Consider the following 22,594-nt stretch of genomic DNA (forward strand, 5'->3'; position numbering starts at 1 on the left):
GACTCTCCTTTGGAGACAGGTTTAGGAGCTCGGACATCCGGGAGAGACTCGGAGTGGAGCCGCTGCTCCTCCATGTCGAGAGGAGCCAGTTGAGGTGGTTCGGGCATCTGGTCCGGATGCCTCCTGGACGCCTTCCTGGTGAGGTGTTCCAGGCATGTCCAACGGGAAGGAGGCCCCGGGGCAGACCAAGAACACGCTGGAGAGACTACATGTCTCGACTGGCCTGGGAACGCCTCGGTATACCCCCGGAGGAGCTGGAGGCGGTGGCTGGGGAGAGGGAGGTCTGGGTTTCTTTGCTCCGACTGCTTCCCCCGTGACCCAGACCCGGATAAGCGGTGGATAATGGATGGATGGATGGATAGCTTCAAAAAATCCCATATAAATGAATGGGAAAAACAGAGCTAAAACCGAGTGTAGTGGGTGAACAAGTAAATGTATCTGAAAGCTGTTTAGTAGCATTCTCTAGCTACCTTACTTTCTGTATGTGCACGTTTAAAAACTGTAAAACGCTGTTTATTTAGAAACATTAATATTTTAAATTTGATCCATTGCTTTCTTGTTTGTAACATTACCTGACTAGTAGTCTGACTAGGTAGTCTGACCTAGACTACCTAGCTTAATGTTAATGGAACAATGCCACATTTTGCGCCTTTTTAATTTTAACAGAACAAATAACAATCCTGGCCTCTCTCTGCCACACTGAAGAGCCTTTTAAATAGGAGATAACACCTGTGTTGTGCAAGACTGAGGCTCCACCTCCAACTCCACCTGCAACACAGCACAACTCAGATGGCCAAGAGGGTCACACATCTCGTCTGTTCCTCATTTTGCCCAATTCTGTCTGTCTTTGTTTTGTTATATTTTGGTTGTAAATAAAGTCGCTGTGTTTTAGTGTGTGCATCCGCCTCCGTGACCCTGACAATACTACTTAGATACTACATCATTCTTATGAAGGAAAATCCCAAAAATGTCACCAGGTTGTGCTGCCAGTTCCACGTATAAGTAGAAGATTTATATACAAAACATTTACAGTTAATCAGATTGATGTATTTTAAATCAGTATATCTTGTGTTTTTCTGCTTTCAACTAATTTATCACCATTTTGCAGACGCATTATACACAATACACAGTGATAGTTAACTAGGTATTTTTATTATTATTATTGTTTCTTTGTATAAGTAATTTTTATGTGTATTTTTTAAATGATTGTTTACTGTTTTATTGTGTTTAAATCACAGCAGAAAACTTACCAACTCAAGCAGCCCCTTGCCCTCCAACAGCTAACAGTTCTCAAGGTATTTTACTGACAGATAGAGGATTTATCTGTCTGTGGGGCAGACCTACTAATATTTTGTGCTGACTCACATTGGATTTTGTGTTAAAAGGAGTCCCACAGTTTACTTTTTAGTAGTAATGGTCGTGGCTATTTTGTTTTATCTCATTGCATATGCATTGATGGAATTTTACCTCTCAAAGCAAAATACTCATGATTTTATGGATACTTAGTAGTATCTACCTTCTCCAATTCTTGAAAGACTGATTTTAACTTGATTCCTGTAGAAAATATTGTATTATTTTGACCAAATATATGGCTGACGTAGCTTAATAACCACATTACTTAAGTAAATAATTCACAGGGCAAATCTATATGAAGTTCAGCTCATCCCAACTGTTGGAAATTAATATGAAAGTACCTGCAACTAAATATGCATGTTTTGTATATATGGCATAATGAGAGTTTTATATAGAATTGGTTGTATGCTGATTGGGGGAAATATGTAGAATTCCTGTAAGAAAAGTCATAGTAGATATCTTGTTAATTTGGTTGACTTGTTGCTAATTGCAAGTGACTGTTATATTATATGATTGCTTGACTAGTGACAGTAAATGTATAGTTTTCTTTAAATACATTAGAAACAGACAATTCATTAAGTCAGGGATTGTAGTTGAGGTTCTGCTAGGGCATGAAAATGAATAAACATATAAACAGTCATATATAGCTAAGGGTGCAACTATATTGTTCTTCTTAAGTCAGCTTATTCTTATGGTTGCACAGTGCTTGCAATGCACAATATAATTGTTCTCTTTAAATCAGTTTCTAACTCATACCTCTAATTATTATTATAATCTGTAAGCAGGGGTTATTTTTCCAGTTGAATGAAGGGTATTTAGTATTTAAAAAAATTACAGAACCATAAACACAATAAAAACAAGAAATAATACATAAAATTTCCTCTGAATTTTGTTTCTTATAAAATGATGTTATAACCAGCAGAGGACTATATATATATATATACAGACCCATTCCAACAAATTAGAATATCATGGAAAAATTTATTAATTTTCATAATTCCATTCAAAAAGTTCCACTTTCATAGATTATAGTTTCAGGGCCCAGTAATTACAGCATGGACCCAAATGTGACTGGCTTACCTTGCTGCAATCAACAATATTAATATCATAACAAATGTTCCAAACCAGTGTGTCTTCCTAGACATAGGTCGAACAAGAGATCTCAATTTATAAGATGGACAATAACAAACTTGTATCATCTGTGGAAAGGTTATCAAGCGATCTACAGCAGACTAGACATGTCAATTTATGTTAAAAATATGTCTGCCCCATTAGCTGAAGGACTAGATAATAAGGGAACAATAGATTCCAAAACACCTTTGGATCAAATAACAAATCAAACACATTTTCAGAGCACGTACGAAACAAACCCAAGTTGGAAGGAAACTTCTCTTCCACAAGACAGCCATGATCACTACTCTAATCATACTATAAGGTTTCCTATGACACCACTGCATTCTTCCACCATGGTTCGCCCCAGAGAGGAAGAAATTAGTGCTGTCAGAACTACTACTGTCCATGCTCTGAATCCCACTGAACTGGACTCATTAATCAAAAATGTGGGAAAATTTGATCTAGTAAAACACGATCCTTTAAAATTCTTAGACAAATTGGAACAGCATGCTGACATTCATAGGTTAACAGATGCAGCAGTTGGTGTTGTCTTGATTATGTGTCTTCCCTCTACTCTAGGCCGAGCTCTTTCAAATAAAGATAAAAATTAAAAGGCTAACAAGGCAGAAAGAAAACAGGCGTTGTTAGAGGTTTTAGGAGCAAAAAAAAGATCACAGAGGTTACCATGCAAATGGGGGAACGTCCTGTCGCATTCTCAGAGAGACTCATGGATGCTTTCTTAACCTACAGTGGTATTATGGACATTACTACACAAGATTTAAATCTAATCTGATTGGACAAAGTGACGGTTTTACCCGTGCCACCATTGCAATGCATGTGACCTACATGTCTACATATGATGAAATCATTACTAAAATTACTCTATTTTACAATAGCAATGCTGATACGAGGACATCCACTCCCATAGCAGCTATTAATCATAAAGCTTCCAATCAGAATAAAGCTCTCAGGAGAGACTACCACTCTACAATCCTAATGTGACCAAGGTGTGCTATTCATGTTATAAAAAGGGACATATTGCTAGAGAAAACTGTGAATTACAGGCTGCTCTAGGAAGAGCAGACTGTAAATTTGTGCACAGTTCTGCATAGGAATCACAGGACTCTGTGATACCTGTAGCACTTACGTCATTAGACAGTATTGTAAGCCAATTTTAAATGTTGTTGGAGGTCAGTGCAATGATTGGCTAGCAGATCCTAGTGCTTCACTAACAATTATCCTTTAAAAAATGGGGGTGAATAAAAACCATATAAATTAAGACTGATATATTATATATAGATATTATATATTATATTATATATTAGATATTAAACACATAAAATAAAAATGATGCATTTGGGAAATCTGTAATAAACATTCATTAGTGGTTTTGTGTTTACCATCTTTGCTGATGCAAGATGGAACAGTTTGGCCCATTTGACATTGTTGTGTATTCACACCACAATCTGCCATTTGGCACAAACCCCCCACTGACAGGTCTGACACTCAGCAGTTACAGATGTGTGATAAAGAGGGGAGGGACAAGGTGTGCAGGCAGCTTTCATACAAAAATATAAAAACTTACGCGTCACATCATTACTTAGTGCTACAACTAATATTAGGGAAAACATGAGTGACTCTAAAGAAGGGCAGAAGAGCAGAACCACAATATTTAGAATGCAGGGATTCAAAGTGAAGACTCCCTATTCCCCAACAAAGCGGTTAGCGCTTCCTCACTTCTCTTAGAGTCTAGAACTCTCATGGTTAGGTAGGGACAGTAGTAACACTATTTAATATGTGGAAGTCCACAGTTATTTTAATAACAGATCAAAATTACAGCAGATAACAAATAACAAAACAATAACAGATTTGATGTGTTTTAACACATCAAAACAAGATACTGCTGTTGCTTTGTTTATGCATTTCAGGAAATGTCGAGTGAGTGTTGGAGGATTTTCTGAAGCCATGGTAGATAAAGAGATGCCAGCTGATAAGACCTTATTCTACTCAGCAACTTGAAACCAATTGAAATATAGGTGACGACGGAATATTAAACTTAAAGCATTCATCTCTCCTACTGTTTTAAATGAAATTAACTCAAATGAAAAAAAAATGCTTTCAAAAAGGGAGAGATTTTAGGATTTCTATTTTTTTTTCATTTATATACTTTCATTTCACATTCCCAATTTACAACCTTTTGTGAACTGATCAAGCTGACAAAGCTGAGGTTGGTGTCTAATGTATAATGTTGTGGTGTGTGTGTGGTTAGTGTTCACATTCCAACTTCTTCTTTGTAGAGGAACTGTTATGATAGTTTGCTATTAGAGCAAGTGGGTACCAGTGTGTTTTGAGGCACTTCTTCAATGATGGGTAAGACTTCTCTAGCCAGTGAGGGGCAACCTAAGGCAGGAGGGTGTCGACCACTGGGTAACACTCAGAAAATGTATGTATAGTAAGTAGTTGATGTGATGCTTCAAAAGCATCAAAGGGGCGAACTGTAAGAAATTACAGCATGAACCCAAATGTGACTGGCTTACCTTGTTGCAATCAACAATATTAATATCATAACAAATGTTCCAAACCAGTGTGTCTTCCTAGACATAGGTTGACCATTTGACATATTTAGCATATGAACAGGCAAAGCAGGAAGAGCCACACAGCTCTCACTGTGGGACCAGAAGACCTAATCAATATCAAAGGAAGTTTATTAAACATGAAGGTGACAGAACTCAATTTCCACTGAGTTAGAACTTCCTTCAGGAGGAGCTTAGGGGAAGGCAGTATTGTCAGACTATATAAGCTGTGTTTTTCTATTACTCAATGTTCAGTCTAGCTCCGCTGAATCCATGGTACATCTTTGTATCTTGCAACTGCTTGCTGTAATAAAGGTTTTCATTTTTCATAAATTTTTGAGAGACGTCCCATTTTTCCTACAGCTCACAATCTAAGCGATTTCAAGTGTTTATTTGTTTATTTTAACATAATTTGGGCTTCCAGCTCACAAAACCCATGAAAACAGGATTTCAAAGAATTAGAATAGTATGGAGCACTCAGCCCAAATTTTGCAGTGCATGAATGTTTTAGACAGAGAGTTTTAAACTAAACTCAGGTATCCCCAGGTGTCATTAAATTGCTTCAGATTGGTTCAATTGTCTTACATCGGTTCAATATAGGGAAGACTGCAGACATAACAACTGGCCAGAAGACTATTATTGATACCCTCCATAGGATGGGTAAGCCACAAAAGTTCATAGCTAAGGTGGCTGGCTGTTCACAGAGTGCTGTGTCCAAGCATATCAATGGAAAGTCTAGTGGAAGGACAAAATGTGGCAGGAGAAGATGCACCAACAAAAGAGATGACCATGGGCTTCAGCGAATTATCAAAAAGAGAAGATTCAAGAATCTGGCAGAGATCCAGAAAGAGTGGAATGATGCAGGAGTCACAGCTTCAAAAACCACCACATTCAGATGCATCCAGGGGATGGGCTACAACTGTCGGGTTCCTCGGGTCAAGTCACTTCTGAAACTGAACATCTCAACTAGGCCAAGGAGAAGAAGGGCTGGTCCAAGGTCCTCTTTTCCGAAGAAAATAAAGTGTGCCTTTCATTCAGCAATCAAGGTCAAAGGGTTTGGAGTAAGACGAGTGAGGAACAGAACCCAAATTGCTTGAGGTCCAGTGTGAAATATCCACGTCATGATTTGGGGTGCAATGTCTGGTGCAGGTGTTAGTAAACTCTGCTTTCTTAAATCCAAGGTCATCGCAACAGTCTACCAGAATGTTTTAGAGGACTTCATGATTCCTTCTGCTGAGAATCTGTATGGAGATGCACATCTTATATTCCAGCAGGACCTAGCCCCTGCCCATGCCACCAGAAGCACGAAAGCCCATGCCATCACAGTGCTTGACCAGCCAGCCAACTCACCGGACCTAAACCCCATTGAAAATCTATGGGGTATGAGAATAGGAAGAGGAAAATGAAGACCACCAGATCCAACAACAAAGAAGAGCTGACAGCAAGCATTAAGGAAATCTGGGCTTCCATAACTCAGAGGCAATGCCACAGGCTGACTGCCTCAATGCCACGTCGCATCAAGGATTCCCAACAAAGTATTGAATATTGACATAGCGTTTTTAAAGTACCATATTTTGATTGATTTGATGTGATCCTAATTTCTTTTTTTCTGCAAAGACTGAAAAGTATGGTGTTTGGGGTGATTTCTCCACAGTATTCAATTTTTTAAAATCCTGTATTCGTGGGTTTTATGAGCTAGAAGACCAACTTATGTGAAAATAAACAAATAATTACTTGAAATCGTTTAAATTGTGGGCCCTGCATGTATGAAAATTTGTCTTTTTGAATGGAATTATGGAAATTAATCAAATTTTCCATGATACTTTCTGTCTATATATATATATATATATATATATATATATATATATATATATATATACACACACATTCAGGGTACATTGAGCAATATATATATATATATATCAGTGGCGGATGCTGGTCTTTCAAGGAGGGGAAGCTCAATTTCGGCCTACATCATAAAATGTGTCTGTTTATTTATACGTAAATTCTACTCTCCATTCCTTTTCAAGAAAATGATCTGTGACCCTGTCGCACCAACAAGGTGTCTTTTCCAGGGACTTGACTAGTGTCCTCTCAATGGCCAGCAGAGCTAGGCTGCTTAAACGGACTTGGCCCATGTGAAGTGTGTCCGCCTGTGAGTGCTTTTTGACGGTGGAGGGGCTCAGCAGCACCCGCTGGACAGAAAGTGCGATAGAAGTCAGAAAGAGTGATAGAAGTCAGTCTCCAATAACAAGCAGCTACAAAAACCCCACCAGAAATAGAAGCTCGATTTGTCGCTAGTCGTTTTTAACAAAGAAAATGCCGCTAAGAGGATTAAGAAATTCTCCGGTTCAACTCAGAACAGAATGAAAATGTAATTCTCCCACGGATCTTTACACCAAAGCATCGCTGATTCGCTCATTTCGCTGGCAATCTAAAAGGGATTCAGCCTCAGACAGATCATCCAATCATTATGCAAAAGCTGAGCGTCCGGGCCAGCCGAGGCCAGCCCACTGCCCCATAGACCCCCAGAGACGCTGAGCGTCCAATGGGTGGGACAAATATTTATGATGTCCTTCCAACTCCATAAAATCTAGGACAGTGGGTAGGTGAAGACCTTATTTGTAGATCATGTACAGGGGTGGCATGCTGAAGCATACTATATCGGCTTGTAAGGTTAGTTTGTCACAGGGGAAGTATACATGGAGACATAATCAGGTGCTAAGGGTTTTAGCATGTTTGTTGGACAGTAAATGCTCAGAGGTAAACACATTAATGAGTGGTTGTAGTAGTAAAGTGATTAGGTTTGTGCGTGAGTGTGAATGTATTCGAGAGTGTGCACCGGCTATAAATATTGGTAGATGGGGTGAAGCATGAGATTGGAAATTGCTGTAGGTAAAAAAAAACTGCATGTCCCAGAGTGCAATGCATTAACTACACAGAGGCCATATATGGTGTTGTACTCTGAAAGTAATCAGATTTTTTTCATAGAGTTAACAGTTCCATTTCAGGATGCAAGCATTCAAAAGGAAGAAGCAGTATGCAGACTTGGCGGCTGAGGTGAGGGAACGTGGGTGGCAGGCACATGTTAGATAGATAGAAGGGACTTGTAGCCCAGTCTGCCACATCCCTGCTAATGCAGTTTGACATCAGGGGCCGGAAACTAAGGGAAGCTGTGAATGAGTTATCAGAAAGAGCTGAAATGTCTTGTCAGTCATTATGGATACGGAAAACACAGACTAGTTGGTGAATGCACTGTATCAAATCAAATCAAATTTATCTGTATAGTGCTTTTTTTGTTGTCACAAAGCAGCTTTACAGAAATGCGCTAAGACATGAAATGTAAAAATGTAAAGAATGTAAAGATGTATAAATCCCGAGGTCAGAAATCCAAGGCCGACAGTGGCAAGGAAAAATTCCCTCAGCTTAGAAAGGAACCTTGGGAGGAACCAAGGCTCACAAGGGGTGACCTATCCTCCTCTGGACAATCTACTGGTAATAGTTAGGAGTCAATGAAAACCTCAGTGTAGGGCGGGCAGCTCCAAGGTTGAAGCGTGGAGGAGGAGCTTTACAGTCATCCAACAGTGTCCAGCCGGACAGGTGGGAGTGGTTTACTCGTAAAAAGGTAAAGGAATTAGTTTTAAACTGTTTGGTGTTTGTAAAGCAGAAAATGTGAACATTTCCAGAGTGTGGCTAAACACTTCGGCAAGTCTGACTATGACATCCATCCATCCTCTGTAACCGCTTATCCAATTTAGGGTCGCGGGGGGTCCAGAGCCTACCTGGAATCATTGGGCGCAAGGCGGGAATACACCCTGGAGGGGACGCCAGTCCTTCACAGGGCAACACAGACACACACACATTCACACCTACGGACACTTTCGAGTCGCCAATCCACCTGCAACGTATGTTTTTGGACTGTGGGAGGAAACCGGAGCACCTGGAGGAAACCCACGCGGACACGGGGAGAACACACCAACTCCTCACAGACAGTCACCCGGAGCGGGAATCGAACCCACAACCTCCAGGCCCCTGGAGCTGTGTGACACTACCTGCTGCGCCACCGTGCCGCCCCTGACTATGACAGCTTTAACTAAAAGGAGAGAACCAGAAGAACACACAGCATCCTAAAACACTGGCATCCCTCCGCTCCACCGTCAACAAACCTGAGTGACTGTGTGAAGCAGCTGGACAACAGCACCAGCGTCTCAGTGTACTATGATTCCCTGTGTCCAGGGACCCCCCTGGGACACTGGATCTCCCTGAATCCTGCCACCTTTTTCTGCGGGGGAGCATTAACTACCAAAAGCTAAATTATACAAATGAGTTTTTAGCCTAGATTTGAAGGTTGCAACGGTGTCTAAATCCCAAATATTTTCTGGAAGGTCCTTCCAGAGTTGGGGTGCTTTATAAGAAAAAGCTTTTCCCCAAGCTGAGGCCTTCTGAATCCTGGCAACTATTAAAAATCCAATTATGATGGCAAGATTTTTTGCTGCTGAACCAGGTTTAACTGGAAAGTCAACAAGATTTAAAATGAAATCTGATCATTTATTGTCTTTTGAACCCAAAAGCAGGACCTTAGTTTTATGAATGTTTAGAAGGAGGAAGTTACCCAACATTCAGCCTTTCACATCTTTTACACAGTCCTCTATTTTCTTTAATCTGTTCTTGTCATCGGGCTTGGCTGAAATATACATTTGCGTGTTGTCTGTGTGACAGAGGAAGTTACTGTCATGGTTTCTTATAACTGTTCCTAGCAGTAACATGTATAATGTAAATAATAACTGTCCTAAAATAGAGCCTTGTGGAATTCCAAATCTTACTTTAGAATAATTTGAAGATAAATAATTTATTTTTAAAAATTGTTAATGTTCCTCTAAGTAAGATTTAAATCAGAATATAAAACAGTTGCTTTTTCATTCAGAAACAAACATTAGTCGTGTATCCAAAGAGATTAAAAGCTCAGGGTAATAAACTGAATGTAATTTGTTTTGCAGCTGGGGAAACACCTGGGGTGAAAATGACAAACATTCCAAATAGAAAACATTCCAACAATGTTTTCTAACCTTTCTAGGAGAATATTATTGTCTATCGTATCAAAAGCTGCACTGAGGTCAAGAAGCACCAACAGGGACATGACCTTGATCAGAGGCAAGAAGAAGATTGTTTCTTAGCTTGACTAGCACTGTCTCAGTGCTATGATGTGGCCTGAAACCAGATTGGAATTTTTCATATATATGATTCTAATGTATATATGAACTAAGTTGTTGGGCTGTAGAGGTGCTGTTGTGGTGGTTAGTGATGTAGCATATAAAAATGACATGGAACTGAGCATGCATTAATGATGCCAGTGGGGCCAGTATGGATTTACGGTTATTGATACTTCTGGGTAAGGTAGGATTGTAAAACTAATTTGGAGGGGGTGGGTCTGGGATGCCAGACTTCACTGTTGAGCCTTCTGGAGGTGTCATAGACTTAATTCAGCGAAATACTGATAAGGGGAGGTGCCTACCTTATGACCCCTGTGAAGAGCTAGAGATGCAGTGGGTGATTTGGGTATTCATGTGATGGGCTCAATGAGTAACCGTAGATGTTAAGGTTAGCTGGTTGCTGATCAGATAAATGGCCACAGAAACCTTAGGGTATAGCTGTAGGATTGGAACAATAAAAATTATGTTGCTGCCGGTTGGATGAGTGTGGGGTGGGCCCTGTGTGAAGCTCTAATGGATATTGAATTGGATATTTTACATCTTATCTTGTATATGATTATAGTTAATAGCCACCTTTAATTTTTAGAGTGTTTAAGCAATATTTTCACAAAGTGAAAATGGCAATAATTATGTAAATTAAAGGCCTTTGTTCAATCAAATTATATTCCTTTAATGTTTATAATAAAAACAAATGAGTGAGGAAGAATTAAACAGATTGTACCCCAAAACAGCAACTATTACAATAATATTGAAAACATCTGGGAAAATTTTATTGCTGAACACAAAGTTAAAAAAGAAAAACAATAACTGATGAATAAAAAAGAACAGAACTAGCAATCAAATTATACACACAAATTGTTTGTGACAAAAATGAAATGAACCAGAAAGAGGAAATAAATAAAAGTGAAATAAACAAAATTCACATTCTGCCAGCACAAAATTTTGTAAAATAATAAATGTCACTAGGACATGACAGAAATTGAAATACAGAGACTGGAACATACTTAAATTAACTCAAATTAACTCAAAATAATTCAGAAATTTAGCAGCACTATGCATTATAATGCATCTTCTGTCTTGTGTGCTCTCTTCAAAATATTATTAGTATTTTTATTAATATAAAAAACAACGAAACACAATAAATAGTAATTAAGAGAATACAAAAGAAAATGTATGTCATTTGACAGTTTCCAGCAAGTGCTCAAGTACCTTAACCAACTTGATAGTGACTGTCATTTCTCTAGCATCTGTAATTTCTTCATTTAAAAAAAAAATCTATTTGCATTATTTGGTTAAATCATTCTGAATAGAATGCTTTAAAAAACAAATCATAGGTTTTTGTCTGATAATACAGCAAATAAATATTGTATGTAAAAATAATATACAAACAGTTTTGTGTCAGCCTGTCAGGTAGTATAGCATGTATGCAGGTTTTATGACACATTTTATTGTGATGATATGAAATATTCCCATTCATTTAATTTGCTGTAATAAATGAAAATTTTCATTTTTATTTTTTCACTCAGATATGTTGACAAAGGTGTAAGCGTGGCTATAAATTTTTTAAGATGGAGAGAAATTGTAATTGAAATGCCCATATCTTCAAACTGAGAGTTTTAATAGCTTTCAAAAAGCCATGAAATATCAGGTCTCATACTTAAAAGAGTTAAGAATGGAGGAATACAGAAAAGCATGTATCTATTTTATTATATCTCTTAAAAAATATTCTTTTAGGATGTTGAGAGAGGCCAATTTGTGAAGTAGCTCTGTACTCTTAAAATATCATTATACAATATACAGTAAAGTAATGTAAAATAGAATGAAGATAATATAAAAATGAAGTAAAAATTTCCTCCCTTTGGTCTGCCAAAAAAAAAAAAAAATTAAGAAAAAAAACTAGCTGCTTTAATGGCAAATTGCTGTGACGCTGTCTACCTTTTGTGTCACAAAAAATCTTTCCTCTAGCTCTGATCTTGTAAAGAAGCAAACACAAAATCACACACATTTCACATGCATGCCCAACATGGCTGATTATCATTGTATTGTACAGGGCTACCATTTTATCCTATGGATCATGTACTTTAGAAAGTCATTTAGAGATAACAATGTAACAATGACATATTTTACACTGGTTAGGCAGAAATGATTAAGATCCTCGGTGTCCCCATTAAAATTCACTATTCCACAGAAAGTCTTCACTATTTTTTTCAGACTCAAGTGTTAGAGTTCTCTGAGTATATCCTTTCTGAGTGTAGCAAAATCTTCAAATTTGGCTCTATTGTTCAAATATGGTTTTATACATAGTATTCCTTGTCTTTGTCTCTTGGTCTCTTACTACTTGTGCCCTTGGTACTCAACTGCTTATCCTTTACTACTGCGCCATTAGTCTGTGCTGAGTTGCTGATGTAATTCCGTGTCTCGTCCACTTGATAGGAGCCTTCGTCTCTGTTCCTGTACTTATACATGGCGTAGAGCAAGATGAGAATGCAAAGTGCAGCAGCAGACACAATGCCCACCACCATACCCATAGTGCTGCTGGATTCGCGTATTACCTCTGAGGCCCCAGGTGGGACCCTCCTTATTGCAGGGACAGTGGGCAAAGTGCTGGGAATGTTGCGCAGGATAGGCTGAGTGATCAGTGTGGGTTTGGTACCACCCACGTAAGATGTAGGCAGAGGGAACACTACCACATCTGGCTGGGGTTTGACCTCACGGTTGTTCATTTTACCAGCAGGAATTTTGTGAGGTGCTTCAGTTGTGACAAATGCTGCTATGGAGCTTCTGGCATCAGGCAGATGTGGGAACATTGTAGTCCTGCTTGCCTCTGATTCAGATGCCTTAACAGGCTTAAAGTCCTTCATCTCCCACTTGGGCACCAGAGCTTTGTAGCTACCTTCATAGGCAGATGTGGTCAAGATCTTATCTGTTACTAGGGAGAAGGTGGTGTAAAAATCTTCATCGTCAGTAGGGGGGAGGCTAGAGTCATACGTCTCCCCAGATCCAAATCCAGATATCACTCCGCCCTCATCTGCATCATCATCACAATCATTGCTGCCTCTGTCCGACAAGCAGGGTACGCCTGCCTCAGTGGCAATAGATAGGGAGTCCTTGGTGGTCTCAATAATTGTGAGAACAGGGTGCAAAGTTGGGGGGAGAGGAATGAAAGGGGAATGAGTGGAAATGGGGGGGATATCTATTGGATCCTCAACTAGTACAGGGATGACTAATTCCCCTCCTAAAAAGCAACAAAATAATATGATAAATTAGTGATAGAATTGCTTATTAAACCACAAGCAAACCCACAAACAAGGCAAAGCATTCACAAACAAATTTTGAAAAATAATTAAACAAACAAACAAAATTAACCCCAAAAGTTTAATACTGAAAACAAAGTAAGACCAAAACAAAAAAAAAAGGGATGGGGAGTCATGATTAATTTTATTAAAAGGCTAACTGGGATGTTTTTGAGCTGTATGTCACTATATCTTTAACAGGATGAAATTGTGGATAGGAATAAATGCCAAATTGAAAAGCAATCACTGCAACAAAACAATGTGAAATGCAATCCACACGTCATTGCTTTTTCATGCTAATATGCAGAAGTATGTGCCAAAATAAAAAGTAAAACTGCTACTACATTGTTTTCACAACAACATTTTAAAAATAAAAAGCAGATTTTGTGTCAGTATTGAATACAATCGACCACAAAATAAAATCAATGCACAACTGAATTGCATTACATCTTGAAGTACTTCAAAAATAAACATCTCATTGAAATGCAATAGGGTGACATGGTGGCACAACAGGTAGTGTCCCTTACACACAGCTCCAGGGACATGGAGTGTTTGAGCCCTGCTCCAGATGACTTTCTGTGCGGAGTTTGGTGTACCATGTGGGTTGCCTGTATGGGTTGCCTCCGAGGGCTCTGGTTTCCTTCCACCCTCCAAAAAAACGCGTTAGTTGGTGGATTGGCTACTCCAGTGTCCATAAATGTGAGTGTGTGAGCGAATGTGTAAGTGTGTGTGCCACTCTGTGAAGGACTGGTCCCTCCTCTAAGGTTGTGTTCCTGCCTTGTGTCCAGTAAATCCAGGTAGGCTTGACCCTGAAATTTAAATGACCCTCCATTTAAATAATACAATGCTGAATTAATGTTAGATTTAAACACAAGCCACCTAAAATGCAATCAGTTCAACTGTATTGTGATACTGTGAATGTATCAAAACACAACGTAAAGCAGTGTTGCATTTAGCTAAGAGCAGTGCTGTGCCACAGTGAAAAATAATCACTATCCAATCACAGTGCTCTACCAAATCTGGGTTGGGGTTCCTCAGGGGCTCTTTAATAAAGACTGTGTTTCATGGCAGAGCCATATATAAAGAGAGAGATTTGCATCAACTCCGTTCATCCCAATGGACCATTTTTACAGCAATGTTGGATTATGGAGCCTCTCAGTGCTTCCCGAAGGTTATCCACAGATACCAGTAGTGCCATACAGTAGAACAGACATGAGTGTGATGCACGTTTAAAGTTTACAATGGTTAAAGAATGAGATTTTATATTATCAGCACATCTATATCCAATTAACAAGGATGTTAAAGCATGTTAGTGGAGAATGTTAACATTTAATTAGGCTTTAGGACTTTGATTAAAGCATAAAACAAATAGCCTAGAAATGACTATAATGTAATTTTATGTTTTATTCAGTTGGGTAAACTGAGAAAAAATATCCTAGTGTGTGTTTTGTCTGGGGGAGTATTTGTTAGAGTTGTGAGTGGAGAAGGTGAAATGAAGATTTGTTTTGCAATATAATCTAAGACAAAGATACAGAATTGTTTTTGTGATTAGGTAGAAAAGCATGCAGTGAGACTTTTAAGCAGCAAAGAAAACCTTCATCCTGCACATCCGGCTCTTCTGTACTTTCGGTTTATAAAACCCATACAAATAGTCAAAAATATATTTTTAATACTTATCTGCTGAGGAACAGAAAAAAGCACTTAAGGAAAGGACAACTGATTTGTTTTATATAAGCAAACCAATCTGTCAACAGTTAAAACGAGGAACATTTGGATTGTTGTATTGTTGTTGAGTTGCTGTTTTGCTGCTAACATTAAGTGTTAAAACCTGTGCCATTGCAAAACAGTTCTGTATGGATAAGATCATGGATGTTGGTAAATGCTTAACCTCTACTAAACAGCAACTTAAAATGACAGAAAAGGCTGTTGAGGACAAATTGTACAGATTAAAACAAAGCAGAAAGTTTAAAGTAAGTCAGTTAACCAGTCGGGCGAAGTGACTTGAACAGTTAATGGAGGACAATGATAACTTGTTGAACAGAATTATGAGGATTATCAAGCTTTGTTCAGAAAATGGTGTCAGGTAAACAGAGAGATAAAGTACGTCATGACAGACGAATCGTACATTGAAAATCAGAGTTCATGGTATGCACCTAAAATGCTATGGATTCAATGCTTTATGAGTAAGGTGGACATGTGCACACACAAGTTTAACCAAGTTAAGGGGCAATTAAGTCAAGCGAGGCAGTTCGATGCAGAAATAAAGCCTTCAGATTGGCTACTCAAAAATGTCCAAATGTGAGTGCGCGTGAACCCTGAATCTGATAAGCGGTTAAAGACAATGAATGAATGAATATGTTTTTAATAGCAGATTTCTACACATAGAGGCTCCTTCTTTCCAATCTGATATAATAGGTTTTACATTAGTCTTTAAGATTAGGTCCATACAGGATTACTGAAACCACCATGATATGTTAGAAAACTATTATTATTATTATTATTATTATTATTATTATTATTATTAACTGATTTATGAACATCTCCTCTAAATGATCAGAAATCGGCATTTTAAAAGATTTTAAACATTTTAAACATTTTAAAAGCAGTAAATCTAATAAAAAATATATTTCAAAGCAGTCAACCACAGGAACATGCCTGTGAGATGTCCTGGTGTAGAATATGGCTAAGAATTTTTCACACTAATCCTTAAAGTGGGGAATATTTATATACACAGGTTAATGTACTAAAGAAATGTTATAAATCAATGCATTTATTGAAGATGTATGACCAAAAAAGTGCAGTTTCTCTCTCTGACTCTATGCATTTAAATTGGCCACCTAGGCTATTTGAAGCCTGCATGAGTCATGTGACCACCAAGCATTTTGGACCTCCATTGACGTGACTCTCTTCTTTATATGGCCCTGGTTCTGGGATGCCAGGGGCGTAGCCATGGGTGGATCCAGTCAGCCAGAGCTTATTCCCTATGAGCACGAAACACACTCTCCTTTCTGATTTTCTGACTGCACAAACACACATTCCTAATTCCTACAGTGTATTTAGGGCGGCACGGTGGCGCAGCAGGTAGTCACACAGCTCCAGGGACCTGGAAGTTGTGGGTTCGATTCCCGCTCCGGGTGACTGTCTGTGAGGAGTTGGTGTTGTCCAAGTGGGTTTCCTCCGGGTGCTCCGGTTTCCTCCCACAGTCCAAAAACACACATTGGTAGGTGGATTGGTGACTCCAAAGTGTCCGTAGGTGTGAGTGAATGTGTGTCTGTGTTGCCCTGTGAAGGACTGGTGCCCCCTCCAGGGTGTATTCCCGCCTTGCGCCCAATGATTCCAGGTGGGCTCTGGACCCACCGCAACCCTGAATTGGATAAGCGGTTACAGATAATGAATGAATGAATGACAGTATACTTATAATGCACTTTACATTTTATAACAAATCTCAAAATGCTACAAGGTAAAACATTTTCATGAGAAAAAGAAAAACAAATAAAAGACACTCAACACTCTATGACTCGGTGCTGTTTATTTGTGTTTTTGTTTGTGTTTGCTCGTAAAAGTCATGTTTAGTACCGCAAATCTTTCTCACCACGCCAGAGCAATCACGAACAATGCTGATTCTACAAAGAGACTAATCGAGGACTGCTGCATTTTGGTAATCACAGAGACGTGGCTGCACTCGCTCATCCCGGATGTAGCCATCGAGCTAGCAGGCCATATAGCATTCCATTGGGACAAAAATAAAAGACACCGGTAAAAAAGAGGGGGCTATGCATTTACACACACCAAAAAGTGTGCCAAAATTACTGATAGACATTGTTCTTCTGATTAGAAGTACATGACAGTGAAATTCAAAGACTGTCCAGGCATGGCCTGAAGGAGCTTCCTCACAGTTGCAGGACTGCTTCTAAAGAGCCAACTGGGACATCTTTGGTGATCAGGACCTGGAACCTGTGTAACAATGCAACAGTGGACAAAAACATCAGGGTTTACCCAAACCAAAAACCCTGGATGACAAAAGATGTCAGAATTCTCCTCGAAGAGCGTAACGTTGCATTCAGGTCTGGGCACAGAGCCTTATACAGAGTGGGAAGAACCAACCTGAAGAGAGGCATCAAGAAGGCCAAGATTGCCTGCAAGAATAAAATTGAGAACCACTTCCCCAATAACAACCCACGTCAAGTGTGGCAGGGCACATCACCAACCACTAGTCCAGAAACTGCATGACTATAAATGTTGATGCTTTACTGGCAGAGGAACTTAACTGTTTCTTTGCTCGCTATGAGGTGGGAGCAGTGGAGACCTCCACCAGTCTCGAATAACCACATCCTCATGGTGCAAGAACACGAGGTGAGGCATGTACTTAAAGCAGTGAACCTCAGGAAAGCTGCTGGTCCGAATGGTGTGACAGGAAAAGTGCTAAAAATATGCACAGACCAACTCTGCATTTTCACCAAAATCTTCAACGTGTCCCTCCCAAAATTCATCACACCACCATGTCTGAAGTCTGCCATCATCATCCCGCTGCCAAAAAAGAACACCATCAGTGACCTCAATGACTACCGTCCAGTCGCCACCAGTTATAATGAAGTTATAACAACAGCTGCCCTTTGGAAAACGCTTCATGTCCATCACATCCATGACAAACAGACTGAAAAACAGCATTTTACCCCAGTGCTGTGTAGGAATTAAATATACTCAATTCTTGCAATGGCCCTGTGAAGGACTGGCGCACCCTCCAGGGTGTATTCCCGCCTTGCACCCAATGATTCCAGGTAGGCTCTGGACCCACCGCGACCCTGAACTGGATAAGCGGTTACAGATAATGAATGAATGAATGAATTCTCCCAATGATATTATATAACTGGTTGAGGAGTATTCTATGATCAACGGTGCCAAATGCAGCAGATAAATCATTGAGGATGAGGAGGGAAAATAAACCAACACTAGCTGCCGTTTGTCATTTGTGACCCTAACCAAAGCTGTTTTTATGCTGTGAACAGAACGGAATCCAGATTGAAGTTTTACAAAGATGTAATTGTGCTTAAGGTGGTCCTGAAGGTGGGCAGAAACAACTGTTTCTATTACTTTGGCAAGAAAAGGAAGGTTGCCTGTAATTTGCAAAAACGTCAGGGTCAGGAGTAGGTTTCTGAGATGTGGTCTTTTTATGGCACTTTTTAGAGTAGATGGTACATGGCTAGCCAGGAGAGAAAGGTTTATTACCATGGTGATTAGAAAACTTACAGCAGAAAAATTTGCTTTAACTGGGGCTGCAGAGGGTTTCATCCTCGTGATAATGTCTTTGATATTGTTTGAAGTAGTGTGTCTCAGTACTGGCCGCAGTAGATTTTGATCCACTCCAAGTTTTCATGTGTCATGTGTAATTCCAACGCTAATTGTGTGAAGCGCAGCAGTGCTGTGATGATGTGTTCAGGGTGTGATGGTACACACAGCTGACCAGAAGGATGGAATGGCGTCATTAGCCCGAGAATACACTTTCTCAGGTGGCCCCTATGAAAATAATGGGCCCAGTGGAGGAGTCCAAGTTGTTTAATAACTGATATGCACAATGGAATAGTTTAATTTCATCAGCTGGCTACCGGAATAATTCAGCAATTTTCGACCATGGAGATTTAATCCAGTTGTTAGCTGATAGCTGTGGATGTGATGAACAAGGAAGAAACATCCAGCAGGACAACAACTCAGCTGTGGAAACTATAAAACCCAGGGTCAAATGTACACTGTGGAATTTTGTCAGCAACAGGTAAGAAGAAAGCTCTATAAACAGTACATAAGATGTAATTATGCTACTGTAACAGTCAGACTCGAAATCTTGTAACCTTGGGTAAAAACCCATTCCCTATCAAACTCATACTGATAGGGTGTGTGTGTGAAATGGTTTGCTGGTGAGAATGGGAGGGTTTGAGGGTGAGTGTGAGAGGGTTTGGTTGTGTGTGTGTGAGAGGACTGATAGTGTGTGTGAGAGGTAAGTTGGCATGAATGGGCTCTCATACCTGCAAGTCAGATTCAGAGCTGGAGTGAGAGGGGACATGTTTAGGGTTGCCAAGCATCCGCATATTCTGTTTAGAACTGATACGGGAGGCATCATATTCTGTATTTTTGAGGTGAGATTGTTTGATAGATTATTTATTAGAGAACGCTGCTCTCCCTCAGACAGAGGGAGGGGCAGATACTCTATGCCTCCTTGTGCTTCTCATAGTCCCTCCTATAGCCCTCCTATATACCATCTTGCAGCGGTGCTTAGAGCAGCATGTCAGTGCAAATCTGCTTCTAGATAAAACTGATATAAGTGCCATCCTGGAGAAACTACATGTCATTCACCCTAAACACATCTGTGACAATAGACTTGACTGACTTTTACAATCAAAGTAATTATTTATACATACAAATCATTAGATAAAAAACAAAAAAAAATTTAATGATTTCCTATAGATTAATAATTCTCACACCACTCCTGTATCGACTCAAGACAGAACACAGCTTTTAGTGTCCAATTAAGGACAGGAGGCCACTCTAATCATGTCTGCTTATGTCAGACAGGAGAATATGTCTGTGAAAGGTGAACTCACACTTGCACACCCCAAGTATATATCTCTGAAGGCCAGAGACCAGCATGTGTGAGGGACAACAGGCCGGAGACCAGCATGTGGGAAGAACATACACAGTAAGTAGTAGCACGTACGCCTCCCAGCACTGGGACCTTGGGTTCAAGTCAAATCTGGGTGGAGTTTCCATGTTCTTCCCATGTCTGCATGGGATTCCTCCAGGGTCTCCGGTTTCTTCCCACAGTCCAAAAACATGGAGGTTAGGTGAATTGGCTTCTCTAAGAACTGTCGTGGTGTGTGAGTGAATGAGTGTGTATGTGAATGAACGTATGTGTGTGTGCCCACATATGGATTGGCGCTCTATCCTGGGTGAAACCCTAGTGCCCGATGCAGTCCTCCAGGAGGACGGTCCTTCCTGGTTGACAGTATAATGTACACGTTTGGCCGCTTCCCACTAGTGTGCATGTGGATTAAGTGGTGATTGAGCAGTGTCCTCGGGTATCTAGAAAGGTGCTATATAAGTGTAACGATAAAAAAATACCAGGAAGTGGGAGGTTATGGTTAAGCATAGTAATAAGTATTATGTTAGGTTGTACTTTGGGTAGGCCCAAGGGCTATGGCCCTGCAATTGACAGTTTTACTTTTCATTGTGGCACGAATACAGCACTGCTCTCAGCTAAACACAAGCCCGTGCTTTGCAAATTTATTTTGGCATGTTCACATTGCCATGCTTCGGAATAAAATAAGTTGAGCTAATTGCATCTTTAGGTGGTTTGTGTTGAAATTTGATACAAATTCAGCATTTTATTCTTTAAGTGGAAATCAACACTCTTTGTTTTTTCTGGTAAAAGATAAAGCAACATGAAATCAATGTAATAAATATTTGCTTTTAATTTTGGCATGTTTTCCGCACATCAGTATTTAAATGTAATCTCATATGTATTGCCAAGAGGTCAAGTGATGTGAAAAAAATGTAATATCAGGTTTGCTTTTTATTATGGCACATATTCTGCACAGATGTGTGTGGATTGCTTTTCACATTGTTCTATTGCTGTGATTGCTTTTTAATTTGGCACTAAACTCAAATGATTAATATATTCAGTAATACACTATTTGTTAACATAAATAATGAACTCATTAGTTTTTTCCTCAAACCTTTCCCCAGAAACAGACCATATTCTTGTACATTAAAGCAAAAAAATAAATCAAAGCCATTTGCCTTTTGACAGTTGTCAAATAGTCACAATGGCACAAAATCATATAACAGTTAAACAACACCACATGTTTTAATTTTTTTCACTTTTCATTCCTCATCCACCACACATTGTTGCATAGGTTTGCAATAAGATTGTAAAAATCACATTTGCAATGCTGAACAATGTGTGTAACAATTAAATAACTGCATATTCTATTATAAAACCCATTACTGGATTTTTTTTTTAATATTATTATACTAAAATTATTTTAAAGAATCTGTGATTTGTTAATTCCCTTGAAGTGATACAATTACAAACAAAACATCTACATTATTTTGATTGTCCAACTTTATAGTATTTTATTTTATTGTAAATTTTATTATTGTAAAATTTTGTATTCTAATAATTTAAAATTTGAAGCCACTCACTATAGGATTATCAAAATTTACTTATGTTCCATAATAAGCAAGTAAATATATAAGGGTCAAAAAACAGCATCCACCAAAAGTCTTTGCAAGCAAGGTTCATGGTTCTGCCAAAGTTTGAGAGTAACCCTATTGACCCTTATGCTCATGTATGGCATTGTATGAAAAAACATCATGCAACATTACATTTACAGCCATATTATACCCATTTGTCAGCAGCAAGATATACAACCTGAAATTCTATTACACAAGTTGAAAACCTAAATTTGTTAATATTCTGAAAATACCATAAAGCTGGTCAGTGAAAACACTGAAAATCTGTTATAAATGTTCAGGAGAATAAACAATACAGATTATCTGTGTAGTAAAACACCCAGATGTTAGTTTGAACATCTTAAATCTTCACCAGTAGGGTTTGCTGATTACACAACAGACTTACAAACAGAGGGCATTGTAGGCAACGCAAGTCTTTACCAGTGAACCAAAAGGAAAGAGGAAAAATAAGCTGATGAAACTTTTGAACTGTTAGCACAGTCACTATAAACATTTGCAAACCACAGGTACAGGCACAGGTAACTTTTTTTTAAAGGGACTAGTAATTAAAAAAATCAAATAAAAAAAAAAAAATAGCAAACAAACCAGAAAAAACAGCCTTTTAAAAGGAAGCAAACCATTATATTTGTAACTTACATCAATTAATTGCCCGCATGATTTTGGCAAGAAGGAAAAAAAAATTACAAAAAATTGAAAAAAATTTCTGTAAGAATGCTTTGGATAGACATAGTTATTCAACTGGTTTAAAATAATTTCTTAATATTTCTTAAAATAAACAAATGACATGTTACAGGAGGCAGCAAACATA

General features: G+C 38.9%; 1 protein-coding gene across 5 annotated transcripts in view; it reads right to left on the bottom strand.

Annotated features, from left to right (window-relative positions):
* Positions 1-11,119: 11,119 nt before the first annotated feature.
* The window catches only part of nrxn3b (neurexin 3b), a 325,560-nt gene continuing 314,085 nt past the window's right edge, over positions 11,120-22,594 (bottom strand). For all 5 annotated transcript variants that reach the window (XM_066677967.1, XM_066677970.1, XM_066677969.1 and 2 more), the window contains one exon: positions 11,120-13,484. In XM_066677967.1, the coding sequence (XP_066534064.1) occupies positions 12,544-13,484 (941 nt within the window). In that variant the 3' untranslated portion in view covers positions 11,120-12,543. The remainder of the gene's footprint in view (positions 13,485-22,594) is intronic.

This window comes from Hoplias malabaricus, chromosome 7, assembly GCF_029633855.1.
Source record: "Hoplias malabaricus isolate fHopMal1 chromosome 7, fHopMal1.hap1, whole genome shotgun sequence".
In the NCBI taxonomy this organism is placed as follows: domain Eukaryota; kingdom Metazoa; phylum Chordata; class Actinopteri; order Characiformes; family Erythrinidae; genus Hoplias; species Hoplias malabaricus.